Raw genomic sequence first — 15,355 nt, forward strand, 5'->3', positions numbered from 1 at the left:
TCATCCTCACAGACTTCATGAAGTAAGCACACAGTCCCATTTTACAGATAAAGAAATGAAGGCTAAACCAGATTAAGAACATTCTGCTGGTCAGGATGTAACCATCATACTGAGTAAAGAAAGTCTTGAATTTATATCCCTTACTGCTCATCTCCTCCATCTTTTCTGGTTATACAGTATCAAAAGAGCTTAGAGTTAAATTTGCAGACACATGGCATTCTTGGCTTTGGAGGCAATCACCCCAATATTTTAGGAAAGAGGAAGCAGATATCAGGGGGAGAAAGAATGGCCAATTATTCAGGTTGGCCTTCAGGGCTCTCCACCACCAGTTTCTCTTCTAGGCTTTCTCCCACCTCTCCTCACATGACCATCAGGATTCTCCAAACTTATCAAACTCTTCCCCCCTCCACTGGCAAGGGTCTCATCCTCATCCTCGCCCTCCTCTGGGTCAGATCCTGTGCATCCAATCCCCTTTTAGTGTTAGTGTGTAGAGGCTGGAAACCAAACACTACATTTCGCAAGGTACCTTGAAACTAAGGCTCTGGATGTGATTTGGGTTCCACCAATCCAGTACACCTGGGCAAGCCTTGGTTTTGGAACTGTGGGACATCCACTTTGCTAGTGGAGACGGTGGCTTCCTGAACTTGGCAGAAGCAGCAGCACCAGTGACAGTCCAGTTCTGAACTCTGATTTGGAGTCGTTTGGGAGTCATTTTCAGTCGAGCCTGTTTCTTCAGGTCTCCCCTCACCAGTAAGTCTGTTAGCCATTTAACATCCTGCAGTAAATCCCTTCCTGCTTGCATTAGCTAGACTTGACTGTTCTCTGGGACTGAACCCAAAAATCACAACACAAACACATCCCTGGTGATGCTGAAACAACCGGCTCTTGGGTAAAATGTATGCATGTCTATACATTTTACTGTTATGAAGGGTGTGTTACACACAATTTATAAATAATAATAAAATATACCACACTCTTATTGGAAATTCCGTATAGCCAATCGATTCTCACAGAATGCTTTTATTGACTTTGGCTGAACTCATATCAGTGGCTAGTCTATAGTCACAATTCAACCATAATTTGACAAATGAATTTGCATCCCAATCTATAAATTTAATATTATTAAGTCTGACTTGTACTCTACTGGTAAACTATTTCTCACCCTCTTATAAAGTATATTCATTAAATTAAAACCTCTTTTAGCTTTAACACTATGTCTATCAGAACTTCACCTGTTCATCAATTATATAACTTCTATGATGAATCTATGATGAGTCATTTTTAAATACTGGAAAACATTTCCTTAATTTTCTGCTCTTTACAATGTAATGGCTACAGACCCAGCCCACTTTGAAATTTAATCTGCATTATAAACATTTTCTCTATAGCTTTCTTAAGACAATAAGCAAAGCCATAAATCAAGACCTGACTTAGAGCGTCTGCCTATTTCCATTGTGTGTGTACATACTCCCACCATGGTCGATTTTCAGCTACCAATGGGAAGTCACTGCACGTGGAACTGAGAAGAGATGTGCACAATGGCAGAGATTTCCACCATATGGATACGCTGGGCAAAAGTAACTTCAAGAGCATAGATAATAGTAAAATGCAATAAATCCAGGAAATGATAAGTTTTTCAGTAGTTATTACCCTTGTTTTCAATAGTTAATTGTAGGTTTATATAATTTAATTTTTAATAATTATCATGCGTACTGACTTGCAAAATTCCTGAGAACTTAACAATCAGCTCTCTCAGGCCAGGAAGAGCCAGCTCCAGCACACAACAAATCTTGCCCCCTACTTTTGTCTAAGGGCCCAATACTTCAATGCTCATCTCCCACCTCACGTCCTCCAGGAAGCCCTCCTTGGAGCCTTCAGCCTTTCGAGAGTTCCCCATCCTGAATTCTTGTAATTCACAGAGTTTGTACTAATCACTTGGTAGTCGGCATTGACAACTTTGTCTACACTCAGAATCTAGTGGAGAAGATATATAAGGAGAGAGAACCAATCTTTTCTTTTTTTTTTAATATATAAATTTATTTTATTTTTGGCTGCGTTGGGTCTTCGTTGCTGCGCATGGGCTTTCCTCTAGTTGCGGCAAGTGGGGACTACTCTTTGTTGCGGTGCATGGGCTTCTCATTGCGGTGGCTTCTCCTGTTGCAGAGCACAGGCTCTAGGCGCGCGGGCTTCAGTAGTTGTAGCACTCGGGCTCAGTAGTTGTGGCTCGCGGGCTCTAGAGCACAGGCTCAGTAGTTGTGGCGCATGGGCTAACTGCTCCATGGCTTGTGGGATCTTCATGGACCAGGGCTCGAACCCATGTCCCCTGCATTGGCAGGCAGATTCTAACCACTGTGCCACCAGGGAAGCCCCAGAAAACCAATCTTTTCCACCTTTGTATCCCTCCAGAGCCTGGGCCACTGTGTCATGATCTTGGCAAAAACTTGGCAAATGTCTGTGGTGGCTTAACATGTAGGCAACAGGTATACAGGAGATATTAAATATGGGAGTCTTGGGGCAGAATTCTGGCTCTGCCACTTACTAGCTACGTGGCCTTTCTTAAGGCATCTTAGTTTCAACTTCTTCATCTGCAAACTTGGAATAATAATATCTTCCTGGTAGAGCTACAGTGAAGATTTATGGTAGAATGGTACTAGGTGCACAGTTATTCATCAAAGCACTGTTTGAGATAACCTAAATATCCATCAATTAGGGAACTGGTTAAAGTACAACCATACATATGGAATCTAAAAAAACAGTACTGATGAACCTAGTGGCAGGGCAGGAATAAAGACGCAGATGTAGAGAATGGTCTTGAGGACACCGAGGGGGAAGGGGAAGCGGGGACAAAGTGAGAGCGTAGCATTGACATATATACACTACCAAATGTAAAATGGACGGCTAGTGTGAAGCTGCTGCATAGCACAGCACAGGGAGATCAGCTCGATGCTTTGTGATGACCTAGAGGGGTGGGATAGGGAGGGTGGGAGGGAGACATAAGAGGGAGGGGATATGGGGATATATGTATACATATAGCTGATTTATTTTGCTGTACAGCAGAAACTAACACAACATTGTAAAGCAATTATACTCCAATAAATATATAAAAAAATAAAGCACAACCGTACAGTAAAATACTCATGAGTGGTAAAAGAGAATGAATGAGTTCTTTATGTACTGACATGGAACAACCTACAGAAATACTCTCAAATGAAACAACAAAGTGCAGAACAGTCTGTATAGGATGACACCACTTATGAAAAAGAAGGAAAAAACATATACACACGCATTTGCCTGTACAGAGGGAGAACATGTGGAGGACAGAGACACAGAAACTGGTGCTGGTGGTGGTCCCTGGGGAGGGATACTCTGGGAGAGAGAGAGGGGAGGGAGACATCACTCTTGTGAGCGTTTTGAATTTTGAACCATGTGAAGTACTACCTATTCCAAAATAAACAAAAAAAGATTAATGATGTTAGTAGCACTCCTAGCACAGGAGCAAAGAGCTTCAAAAAAAAATAGTGACTCTTATGATGATGATGATGATGAACTACTTAGGATTCGAGCAGGGTCAACAATTGATGGAAAGGTCAACTCAAATCCCAAGTCCCAGCTTCTGGGAAGAAGAGCTTTGGGGTCAGACAGACCTGGGTCGAACCCTGCCTCTGCCCCTCATCAACTGCGTGATCTTGAACAAGCCACCTAACCTTCCTTTGCACCTCTGTAAAATGGGAATAATGACAATATCAACCTCCTTAAATTTTCTTTTCATTATCAACCTACAGAGCAGGGGGCAAAGGACATAAAGCTATTCACAAAACACAAAATTCAGATAGTAAACAAACATGATTAATCTCACTAGTAATCAGAAAAAACCATAAGCTAAATCCTCAGTGAGGCAGTAATTGCCACATATTAAATTCAAAAACTTTTGAAAGAATGATGGCAGAGGTTGGTGGCACTGGCAAAGTTGTGTGTTGCTGGGAGCTAGAGAAAGTGGATCCCTCCTTGTGAAAAGCAGTTTGTTCCAAGAGTCATAAAAATGGTGATGCTAAGTAATTTCAATTTTGGAAATCTATTCTGTGGTGATGAGTTCATTTGTCCCTCTTCCTGGAAAGTTGTATAATGTGGTCGTATTACTTTTACAATTTAGAGATTATAATTATAAAAAGTGATCTGGAAATCTCCCTGGTGGCGCAGTGGTTAAGAATCCGCCTGCCAATGCAGGGGACATGGGTTCGAGCCCTGGCCTGGGAAGATCCCACATGCCACGGAGCAACTAAGCCCGTGCGCCACAACTACTGAGCCTGCGCTCTAGAGCCTGCGAGCCACAACTACTGACCCCGAGTGCCACAGCTACTGAAGCCCACGCGCCTAGAGCCCGTGCTCCACAACAAGAGAAGCCACCGCAATGAGAAGCCCATGCACCGCAACAAAGAGTTGCCCCCACTTGCCGCAAGTAGAGAAAGCCCATGCGCAGCAACGAAGACCCAATGCAGCCAAAAAGAAATAATAAATAAATAAATAAGTGACCTGGCATCATCAAAATTCAAGAGCCAAATGCATAATTTAAATATGTATCTGTTTGTAAATAAACATGTATATGAGCTGAAGAAGGGGGTACCCTCCCCACACCTGCCCTCTTTGTAATATAACAGCTATATCTTAACGTTCACAGCAACCCTCTGAGGGAGGGAGGCCAAAGTGTGTCCTTTGTCTTTTTTTTTTAACATCTTTATTGGAGTATAATTGCTTTACAATGGTGTGTTAGTTTCTGCTATATAACAAAGTGGATCAGCTATATGCATACTATAACCCCATATCCCCTCCCTCTTGCATCTCCCTCCCTCCCATCCTCCCTATCCCACCCCTCTAGGTGGTCACAAAGCACTGCTGATCTCCCTGTGCTATGCAGCTGCTTCCCACTCGCTCTCTACTTTACATTTGGTAGTGTATATATGTCCATGCCACTCTCTCACTTCGTCCCAGCTTTCCCTTCCCCCTCCCTGTGTTTTCAAGTCCATTATCTACATCTGCCTCTTTATTCCTGTCCTGCCCCTAGGTTCATCATTTTTTTTTTTTTTTAGATTCCATATATATGTGTTAGCATACGGTATTTATTTTTCTCTTTCTGACTTCACTCTGTATGACAGTCTCTAGGTCCATTCACCTCACTACAAACAACTCAGTTTTGTTTCTCTTTATGGCTGAGTAATATTCCATTGTATATATGTGCCACATCTTCTTTATCCATTCACCTGTCAATGGACACTCCTTTGCCTTTTTAAGTAGGATATGGGCGCTCAGAAAAAGACGTGTTGAAGACCAGGGCTCTGCCGGTCACCTGGCTACGGGACATTAGATTAGGCACGCTCTTCCCAGCTTCACCACCCCACCCCAGACCTCTTACCTTACACACAAACACGATGGAGGACGATTCTACAAAGTCCTTTGAGATCAGCTGCCCATATGAGAACTTCTCTATCTTCCCCAGCATTACGAGCTTCCAGAGCTTCTCATCGGACCAGGAGTGAAACAGATCCATCTTCCTGAGGGGAAAAGCCTGTTAGACTTCATCGCCCTCCGTCACCAAGGGGGCTCAGCACTTAGCAATTTCCAGAAAAGGAATATGTTCTCCTGCTCTTGCAAAGGCCTGAGGCGGAAGATTTCACGCCCACCCTGCTCGCTAGCCTAGCCTGCAGCCGGTCTCCTGTCACTTGTCCTTTTCTCCCCTGCCCTCTTCTCAAGGCCCTGCCCTTCAGCTGCTCCCCTCACTGCGCCTCAGACGCACCCGGGGTGATCGGAGCTCTGCTTCTTTCACTTCCGCTCCTCCCTCCAGGAGCTTCTCCCGGCTGAATCCCCCGCCAACCTTGTTACCACTGAGCTACTCCCATTCCAAGGAGCACCCAAGAGTTCCTCACTTCAGCTCACTGGTTATCCTGTCCCCCAGCTCAGCAGTCCAGGCCCTACCTTTGGTTTGGGCAGCTCATTCCAACCCCTGTCTCCTCCAGCCTATTGGCTTCAAATCCTCAGCCCTGGGCCTGGGAATGGGGGAAGTCTGGACTCTCCTCTTTTGGCCTGTTTGTGCCCTGTGGTGAAAGGCCCACCCGGCAGTGACCACCCCTTCCGCGATCTTGAATCTCATACACCGCTGATCATGGGCTTCCCTTCCCTCGCAGGTGGCCCCGCGGGGCTGCCAACAAAAATCATCTTAGATCTTCTCAGCTCCAACAGATTATGAGCTCTGAACTCGAGTGATTCAGGCCTCAACCTAGGCGAGGGAGCACCGAGTTCTGTCCAGGGCATCAAAGGGGAACAGGGTCAGTGCCATGCCCAAGGAGGAGAAGGGTCTGGAAACACAGGAGGAAAACAGGGCCACCACAGAAGGAGCACCTCCTGGGCCAAGACTGAGCCACGCACTTCCCACGATCACCTCATTTGATTCTTACAATGACCTGGGGAGAGAGGAATTGTTATCCCCATTTTACTGCACAGGAGACTAAAGCCCAGAGAAGTGAAGTGACCTATCTAGGGTCCCATGGTGGATAAGCCTAAGAGTTGAGATTAGAACACGGTCCTATTTTTCTTCCACTGTATAAAAAAATGAACTGCCCCTCCCTTCAGAACCAAGTCCCTCCCTTTTCGGGCTGCAGCCCCTTCATGCAGATGGCTTTCTCTCAGTTCCAGCCCACCCCTCTGCTCAACACGCTTCTCTATGGCCCTGCAACCCTACAACCTGTATTCTCAGTGCCAGTGCAGATGCTCCATTTGATTTTCACTCTTTTCCTCAAGGCAAGTAACTAAAGATAATTAAATGAGCACCTGCATGCTCCTGGCACTGTGATAACACAGGGATGATGATGGTGAAAAAGGCAGGTCTGCCCTTGCCACTGAGCTGCTTACTGTCTGATGGCACAAATAAACTGTAAAGAAAGTATTATATGCTCAAGAATTACAGTTTGGATGGGGCTTTACAGAAACACGGGGTAGAAGCACTGAGGGGGCACCCTCTCTATTCTGGAGTGAGGGTAGGTGGGCTTCGTTAGTGAGGCGGGGTGGTGAAGCCCAGAGACTCTGAATCAGGCATTCTGGACACATCACCATCCTGAGCCTTGCTTCCCTCACTGTAAACTGGGGAGAAAAAGAGAAAGAACATCATGGGTTGAATGTGAGATTAGATATAACGGGTGGTACAAAGGGCTGAGCATCCTGCCTGGCCCAGCAAGTGCTCAATGCATGTTAGCTATCCTGTTGTTACTATCCCATAAGGAAGGGATATTTGAACTGTGACCTGAAGGTATGTTAGGAGTTTGCTAGATGGAGAAGTTGGGTGGGAGGTGGGTACCAAAGAGCATTTCAAGCAGAGAGAACAGCACCTAGTGTTCCCCACTGGGTCTAGGACAAAGGCACCTAATAGACACACAGGGGGAAGACGCTGGCTGGTGGAGTTACCTAAAAAATTCAAACCGATGCTGAGCATCCTTCTTAACTTCTTGATCCAGTTTATTAGCAAGGAAATCCTCTCTGTCAACAACCAAGAACTCTGTTTCTTCCATACAGACCACGGTGGCCCTCCTCACTGAAGAAGTTAGAAAGCCCATTTCCTGTTGGGTAGACAGGGGCAAAGGCAAGTGAGAGGTCACCCGTGGCGTTCTGCCCGCAGCCCTGACCACCTCTTCCCTGCTTGCATCTCCCCTGAGAAATCTCTCCTCCCCAGACTGCAGGTTCCCTGGACCGTCCTGTGCCCCTGCTCACTCCCTGCTTCTATGGGCCCACGCCCCTCCCTCTTAATATGCTGCCTGTGGAAAAAGAGGCAACTGGCTTGACCAGGGCAGAGAAAGGAAGCTGGAGAGGCCTTGCTGAGGAGTCACTGCACCTCTAGGGGGTTGTAGAGGGAGCATACTCCTTAAACATCACAGACGAAGTGGTGGGACTTGGACATCACTGGCTCCAACTCGATCAGCATTTGACAGGTAAGGGCTCTGTGACCCACAACAGCGCAGTGACTGCACAGAGCGAAAGGCAGGGCTGGGCCTGGCCTAGAGGTTGTAGCAGGAGTCCTGTCACACCACGAACCCCACCCCAGGAACGCAGACCCGTCCCCCGTGCTTACCCCAAAAGAGCTGCCCTTTTGCAGCAACGTCGGGTGGGGGTCCAGGAAGGCACTGCTGCCATCTTCGTCCTCGGTCACGGCCACCGTGCCCAGGTAGATAAAATAAAAGCTGTTGGCCCTCTGGCCCTTCCTGATGATCACACGCCTGCGACCAAACCTGGGAAAAGACCATGGCCAGTTGACCTGGTAGCAACAGAGTCTGGTCCCTAGGGGGAGGAGATCTGGACGGGCCGTGCTCTCTGCTCTGGAGTATGAAAGCACAGACTGGGACTAGAAGGGACCTCAGAACAGCCCAGCCCCATCCCCACCAAGCTTGACCCCTTCACTAACATTTGTTCAGCCGCCCACCTCCATTAGAGGAAGCTGCCGGAGAGCAGAGCCTTTGTCAGTCTGCTTAGGCAATGAACAGTTGTTGAATAAATGAATGAACAAATGCTGGAAGCAATGGATGAGTAGCTAAATGATATGAGCACTGGCTTTAGAGTCAGACCAGGATCCAAATCCTGGTTTTGCCCTTAGCTGTGGGACACTAGGCAACTCATATCCCCTCTCTGAGCCTCAGTTACTCTTGTCTGTAAAATGCAGATGAGCATACGTAGAAAGAGATGGATAAATGATCTTATTACGATCCCTAATAGCTCACTATCCAACTGGGAACCGTTAGGGCAAAGGTACCCAGGTTCAGAGCAAACTAACAGTTCTTAAGCTCAGAGGAGGATAGTTTCTGTATTTCAAATGCAAGTTCAAATCAAATCTCACTTCTTTTAGTATTTATTTACTTCATTCATTCAATAAGTTAGACAAATACCAATGGTGTCTAACAGGTGTAGTGATAAAAAATACAAATTTGGTTCTCGAAATTATGGTCAAATACAAGAAGTAAATAAGGTTTAAAAATGCTTTAAAAGAGGTAAGGCACAGGCTAATTCAGAAGCAGAGAGAAAGGGCACTTAAACCAGTTTAGGAAGGCCAGAGAAGGCCCTAGGATGGTGGCTAGAGTCATCCAGGTGGCCAGAGAGATGGAAGAGTGTCGTAGGCAGAGGGACCACCATGTCCAAAAGCATAGAGATGGCTGGAGGCCTGGCATATTCAAAGAAAGAACAGTAAGCTCCAACAGACAGGACAATGTACAAACCAGAGGCTTTATCAATAGAGGAAAGAGGCAACAGCCCAGATGACAGTGACTAGATGGGAGAAGGCAAGCATATTCAGCCAGGAAGTAACACTTCGGGGGCGAGAGAGCACAGGCCAGCCTTCATTCCAGGGTAGACCCTCAGAGACCATAACCTACATTTTGGGAGTGAAGAGATATCTCGTACAGCAGATATCTGTTGTTTTCTCTGCCAAGCACCCGGTCACCTTTCTCCACCAACTGCACCCTGATTTTACTTTGGGGGAAACACCTTTTCTTGACTCTTAGACAATCAGAACATCACTGACCCACTGGTGATTCAAGTGAGATCACCCTGGCTCAGAAAGAACTAATCCCAAGGCTCTGACTTGACCGGGAAGAGGTATTTTCTCCTTCCCAATGGACTGAACCTGGAAAGCTAGAAGTTTGGAGCTGTGGCTGTAGCAGTCAGCTTGCCACCATGAAAGGAGAGTCTCAGACAGAGACTCTCCTTTGCATTTGCATTTGCATAAGCTGCTTATGCAAACGAAGTGCCAAGAGATGGAGAGAGACAAGACACAAATGTGGGTCCTGGTGACACTGAGCCCCTGAATCCAGCTGAGCCTGAAGCTGGAGAACTATCCCAGGACTTTCAGATACATGAGCCACCAATGCATTCCCTTAGGCTGGGTTTTCTGTCGCTTGTGAGTGGAAGAATTCTATCTAATCTGCTAATTCCCAGTCCCAGAAATAGTAATCAGCAACTAGCGGAGGGCTTTAACAATTACCACATCCTGATGTTCACAAAAAGCCTGTAAAATTCATACTATTATCTTTATATCACTCATGGGGATACTAGGCTCATAAAGGTTAAGTGGCTTGCCTGAGGTCACACAGCAGACGGGGCATTAAATTCCAGAGCTTCTAAGCCTGTGACTCTTTTTCTTTCTGTGACGCCATTCTGCCTGCTATAGAATCTTACTTTAAGACAGCAGTGGGGGCTTCCCTGGTGGCGCAGTGGTTGAGAGTCCGCCTGCCGATGCAGGGGACAGGGGTTCGTGCCCCGGTCCGGGAAGATCCCACATGCCGCAGAGCGGCTGGGCCCGTGAGCCATGGCCGCTGAGCCTGCGCGTCCAGAGCCTCTGCTCCGCAACGGGAGAGGCCAAAAAAAAAAAAAAGACAGCAGTGACTCCCTCTCTTCTTTACTGGGCTAGAACAAAGCAGATGGTTCCCTCTGCCTGGAATGTCCCGTCTACACCTCCACTTGTCAAATCTACCTGTTCAAATGCCACCTCTTCTGTGAAACTCCCTTGGCCAAGCTAGCTGGAAGGTTACCTCCTCCTGGCTTATTACCTGTGAAACAGACCCTGCATGGGTCATAAAGGGTCGTCTGTAATCCGTAGTTAGTTGTGGTTATGTCTTAGACTGTGACCACTATGAAGGAAGATAGGGCACAAACCTATAGTGACCTTACATCTTAGATTTCAAGACAGGTCTTACCTCAAATATTCTGCTAGGCTGCCCCCCTGAGGCCACTGGAAATAACTATTTTCACATGTACCTCTTGGGCTTCTCTACTACAAGGGATTTACAAGGTCCCTTTTTGTGTGTGTCACGGACCAGTTGACAATCTGGTGAAGGTTTCACAGAACAATGTTTTAAATGTATAAAATAATATACATTAGAATTACAGTTAAGAAAAAACCAAGTTTGTGATATAGCAATATATGTGCCTCTTTATTAAGGCACTGAAAAACAAGAGCCAGCAGCAGATCTAATAACTACCATCATTTCAAAGACGTGATAAATATAAATTATCTTTTGAGAAATCTGCAGCAACTTGAATATGTCATAATACCTGTATTTTTTTATTTATAAAAAAAATTATACAGGGACTTCCCAGGTGGTCCAGTGGTTAAGAATCGCCCTCCCAATGCAGGGGATGCGGGTTTGATCCCTGGTCAGGGAACTAAGATCCCACATGCCACAGGGCAACTAAGCCCGCGTGCCACAACTAGAGGGAAGCCTGCACGCTGCAACGAAAGATCCTGCATGCCACAACTAAGACCTGACACAGCCAAATAAATAAATAGTATGCAGTGGTTTGTTACCTACATTCATGACTGAAGGAAATTATAAATTTCAGAGGTTAATGAAAATACAGATATAATATTTTTTCTCATCCAAGTTCACAGACTCTTGCCCTAGTTGTTCCTACCTGGATGTAGTACCTCATCTGTGATCCCTTCTGGCTTTTAGGGCCTGGATTTGAGTCTCGGCTCTGCTACTTATTTTCTGGGTGAACTAGGATGACTAATTTCCCCCCCGAGCCTCAGTTTCCTTATCTGAAAAATGAGGGAATTAGACTAGATCCTTTCTGAGGTTCCAACCAGATCCTCTCCAGACTCAGTGACTCCTTAATTCTGGGTAGATTCTCAGTGAATGGCTGAGACACAGTGGGCTGCAGTCATAACGGTGAGCACCAAGGTGAAGTGACAGAAGGTTTCTCACGGCTGACACCCCGCAGAGGGGCTGGTAGACCCGCCGTGGCCTTTGCAGCCGGGCCCTTCTTGCCCTGCCCAGCCCAGCCCCAGCCCAGGGGCCAAGGGATGTGCCCCTCACTGACCGTTCAAAGCGCATGACCTTGGCCAGGAGCAGCTGCAGGGGCTCCGAGTAGTTCTGGTAACTATCCAGAACCTGCAGGAGATTACAGAGGGACTGGATCTCGCGCTCTGTCCTCCAAGCGGGCTTCTTCTGCGTGATCTGAATGGCCCTTGGAGGGAAGTGCTCCTGGAAAGAGAGAGCCAAAGTGACACAGAGGGCCCAGCAGTTTCCCCCAGGGGCTAGCAGGCAACTCCCCACAGTCCTTCTTTCACACTTGCCCACTCCCCATACAATAGTGGCTGACATGTAATGAGTGCTTCCTGTGTGCCAGGCATCGGGATGGGCAACTTACACACGCCGTCTCATTGAATCTTTACCTAAAGAAGCGACGCACGATTATTATCCCCTTTGACAGATGACGACATTCAGGCAGGATTATTACCTAGATTTGTTACCTGCCAAGGCCTGTATCCCCAGCTACTGATCATACTACCTCTGCTGTTCATTGACCACGCCCCCAAGTCAATAGTGGGGCTCCCTGGGCTCCAAGGGCCCTTTGACACACTTCAGTCAGGGGAGACCTCCCCTGCCTCAGCCTATACCTCAGCGTTCTCCGGGAGCCTAAGGAACAAAGAGAGCCTACAGAGACTCTTAGCTAACCCTCAGCAGCCAGGACTCGTGGACCAGGGGGCGGGCAGATCTACCCATTCGCTCACCACGCCTACCTGCCGGGGAAATGGCACCGTGAGTTGTTAACACCCCTCCCTGGCTGCCCGTTGCACTTAGGAGAAAATGTTAACTCCTACCACAGCCTGGGGCCCCACATGGTCTGACTCCCTACCTGCCTACTGCCCTCCAACCTTTCCTCCTGCCTCTCCCCTCATTCTCTAGCCTTCTACCCATCTCTTGCACATGCCAAGCTCACTTCCGTCTTTAGATCTTTGCTTGGGCTGTTTCCTCTGCCCAGAATGTTCTTCCCCTGGGTTTTCACATGGATATGGCTGCCGCCTCCTCCTCCTCATTCTGCTCTCAGCTCATATGGTGCCACATCCTCAGGGAGTTCCTTCTGCATCATCTGAGCTAAAATAGCAGGCCCCCTTCCCAGCACTCTGTGAGCTATGAATCATTCTCTTCAAAGCATTTAATACTTTCTGAAATGACCTTATTCTTTTTTGGTTAATGTGGATATTATCTGTCATTTCCCCACCCTACACACACACACACACACACACACACACACACACACACACACACACACGTGTAGAACTGCACTGTCCACTATGGCAGCCAACAGCCACATGTGGCTACTTAAATTTAAATTAAATTAGATAAAAAATAAGCCCCTCAGTCACACTAACGACAAGGGTTCAGTAGCTACATGTGTCTGCTGGCTACTGTTTTGGATAATGCAGACTACTAAACATTTCCATGGTCACAGAAAGTTCCATTGGACAAAGGTGCTCTAGAATATAAGCTCCAATATAAACACGATAGTGGCCTTGTCTACCTTGTTTCCCACTCTAGAATAATGTCTCATCTGTAGTGGGCACTCAACAAAATACATATTTATGGAAGGAAGGAATGAACAGTCTTACATAACAGTAACCGTCATAGAAGCAAAAGGAAAGTGGGACATGATGCAGAATTCTGATCTTCACAACAACGGACGGAAAGACAGTGTAGCACAGTGGTTAAAAGCACACAGGCTCTGCTGCCAGGTGCCTGGGTTTGAACTTTGTCCTGCGACTTCCCATTTGTGTGTCCTGGCACAAGTCTCTTCTCCCGGAGCCCCTGTTTCCCTACCTGATGATAACAGAAACGATACGTACACATAGCAGGGTTAATACGTGTCAAGGGCTTACAATGTGCATGGCACAGAGCAAGGGCTATGGAAGTGCTGGTCTTTTTTATGGTCTGAATCCAATCTTTCTCCTTTCTCTCTCTTACTCTCAATAACCCATTAGGATTTCTATCATAGGGTCTATTTATGGCAAAACAGATGCCTCTGGCTTCTATGAACCAAACTTATTTTTCAGGCCCACTTAGGGCCCTAATTCCTCCAGGAAATCCTTCTAATCACCCCTAACCCTTGAGACTCCTTCTGTGGATTTCTACAAAAGTGACAGTTTGTTATTAACTTCCTGGGTAAGTTTCATCTCCTTAACTCCTAATTAGCTCCTTAAGGGAAGGTGCGAATGTTACACAACCTAGCACAGTCATCCTTGTCCTTCAGTAGCCACAAGGTGGGGAGGAAGGATTGGTTCCAAGACCCCTGCCAATACCAAAATCTGCAGATGCTCAAGTCCCTTATCTAAAATGCTGTAGCATTTGCATATCCTCCTGTATACTTTAAATCATCCCTAGATTACTTATAATACCTAACGCAATGTACATACTATGTAAATAGTTGCAAATACAATAACTAGTTGCTGTCTGCAAGCAGTATTCAAGTTTTGCTTTTTGGAACTTTCTGGAATTTTTCTTTTCTGAATATTTTCTATCCGTGGTCAGTTGAATCCACGGATGTGGAACCTGCAGATACAGACAGCTGTCTGTATTCCCCACCACCAGACACAGATCTAGGCCTACCTTAGGAGCTCATAAAAATATCTGGAATGGGGAAAAAGGAATAGTATTCAAACAGAGCCCTGCCTGTTTCTCACACACCATTTCTCAACGCTGTCACCCTCACTCACTTCAGGCCAGCCATCTCCTCATTGTGTTCATCTAGCATACAGGAAGGGTAAAGGAAAATAAGAGGGGCTGCCCATAATCCTACCACCCAGAACAAGCCATTTACATGAGGCATTCTTGTTTCCTGCCTTTTTCTTATGCATAAATAAAATTTTTGAAAATCACATAATACATGACTATTTTCCATTAAAAATCAGAACAATATATATAGTTAAAATCCCCTTGTACCATGTCACCAGTAACCCAGACCTGCTCTCCACCACCAGAGTTAACCATTTATATATATTATTATATACTTATACGTGTGCCCACAGAATATGTATAGAATTGTTTTATTTTTATTTGCATAAATGTTAGACTGCTGACATCGTTTATGCAACTTGCCTTTTTTTCACTCAATATTTTTTTTAAACCATGTTTTAGAAATGTACCCATTGTTTCCAATGTCTCACAAATGCTATAATAAATGAGTCTATGATTCTAAGCCTCTATAATTCTTAGGATTCTTTCTGAGAAGGTTAGCATTAGTAGACTATATGGAAGTTGAGTTTTCCAGTGTTGTCTGAGAGACAGCTTATATATGTATAAATGTGTGTGTGTGTGTGTGTGTGTGTGTGTGTATCAGCTTGATCGAGACGTAATTCACATAACATAATGATTTCATCATTTAAAGTGCACAGATCAATTTTTAGTGTATTCACAGAGTAGTACATCACCACAGTGGGTTTTAGAACCTTTTAATCACCCTAGAAAGAAACCTGGTACCCATTCGCAGTCACTCAAAGGGCAGGTTTTTAAATCGGGTCTCTACTCTCCATCTCTGTGCTGGAGACAGA

The 15,355-nt window shown here is 45.9% G+C and overlaps 1 protein-coding gene across 3 annotated transcripts in view; it reads right to left on the minus strand.

Annotated features, from left to right (window-relative positions):
* The window catches only part of CNBD2 (cyclic nucleotide binding domain containing 2), a 59,710-nt gene that overhangs the window by 23,786 nt on the left and 20,569 nt on the right, over positions 1-15,355 (minus strand). For 2 of the 3 annotated variants that reach the window (XM_060030874.2, XM_060030876.2), the window contains exons 5-8: positions 11,848-12,011; positions 8,111-8,267; positions 7,450-7,601; positions 5,408-5,546 (exon numbers count right to left, since the gene is read on the minus strand). In XM_060030874.2, the coding sequence (XP_059886857.1) occupies positions 5,408-5,546; positions 7,450-7,601; positions 8,111-8,267; positions 11,848-12,011 (612 nt within the window). The remainder of the gene's footprint in view (positions 1-5,407; positions 5,547-7,449; positions 7,602-8,110; positions 8,268-11,847; positions 12,012-15,355) is intronic. The other variant, XM_060030875.2, reaches the window with a different exon arrangement.

This window comes from Delphinus delphis, chromosome 15, assembly GCF_949987515.2.
Source record: "Delphinus delphis chromosome 15, mDelDel1.2, whole genome shotgun sequence".
NCBI lineage: Eukaryota > Metazoa > Chordata > Mammalia > Artiodactyla > Delphinidae > Delphinus > Delphinus delphis.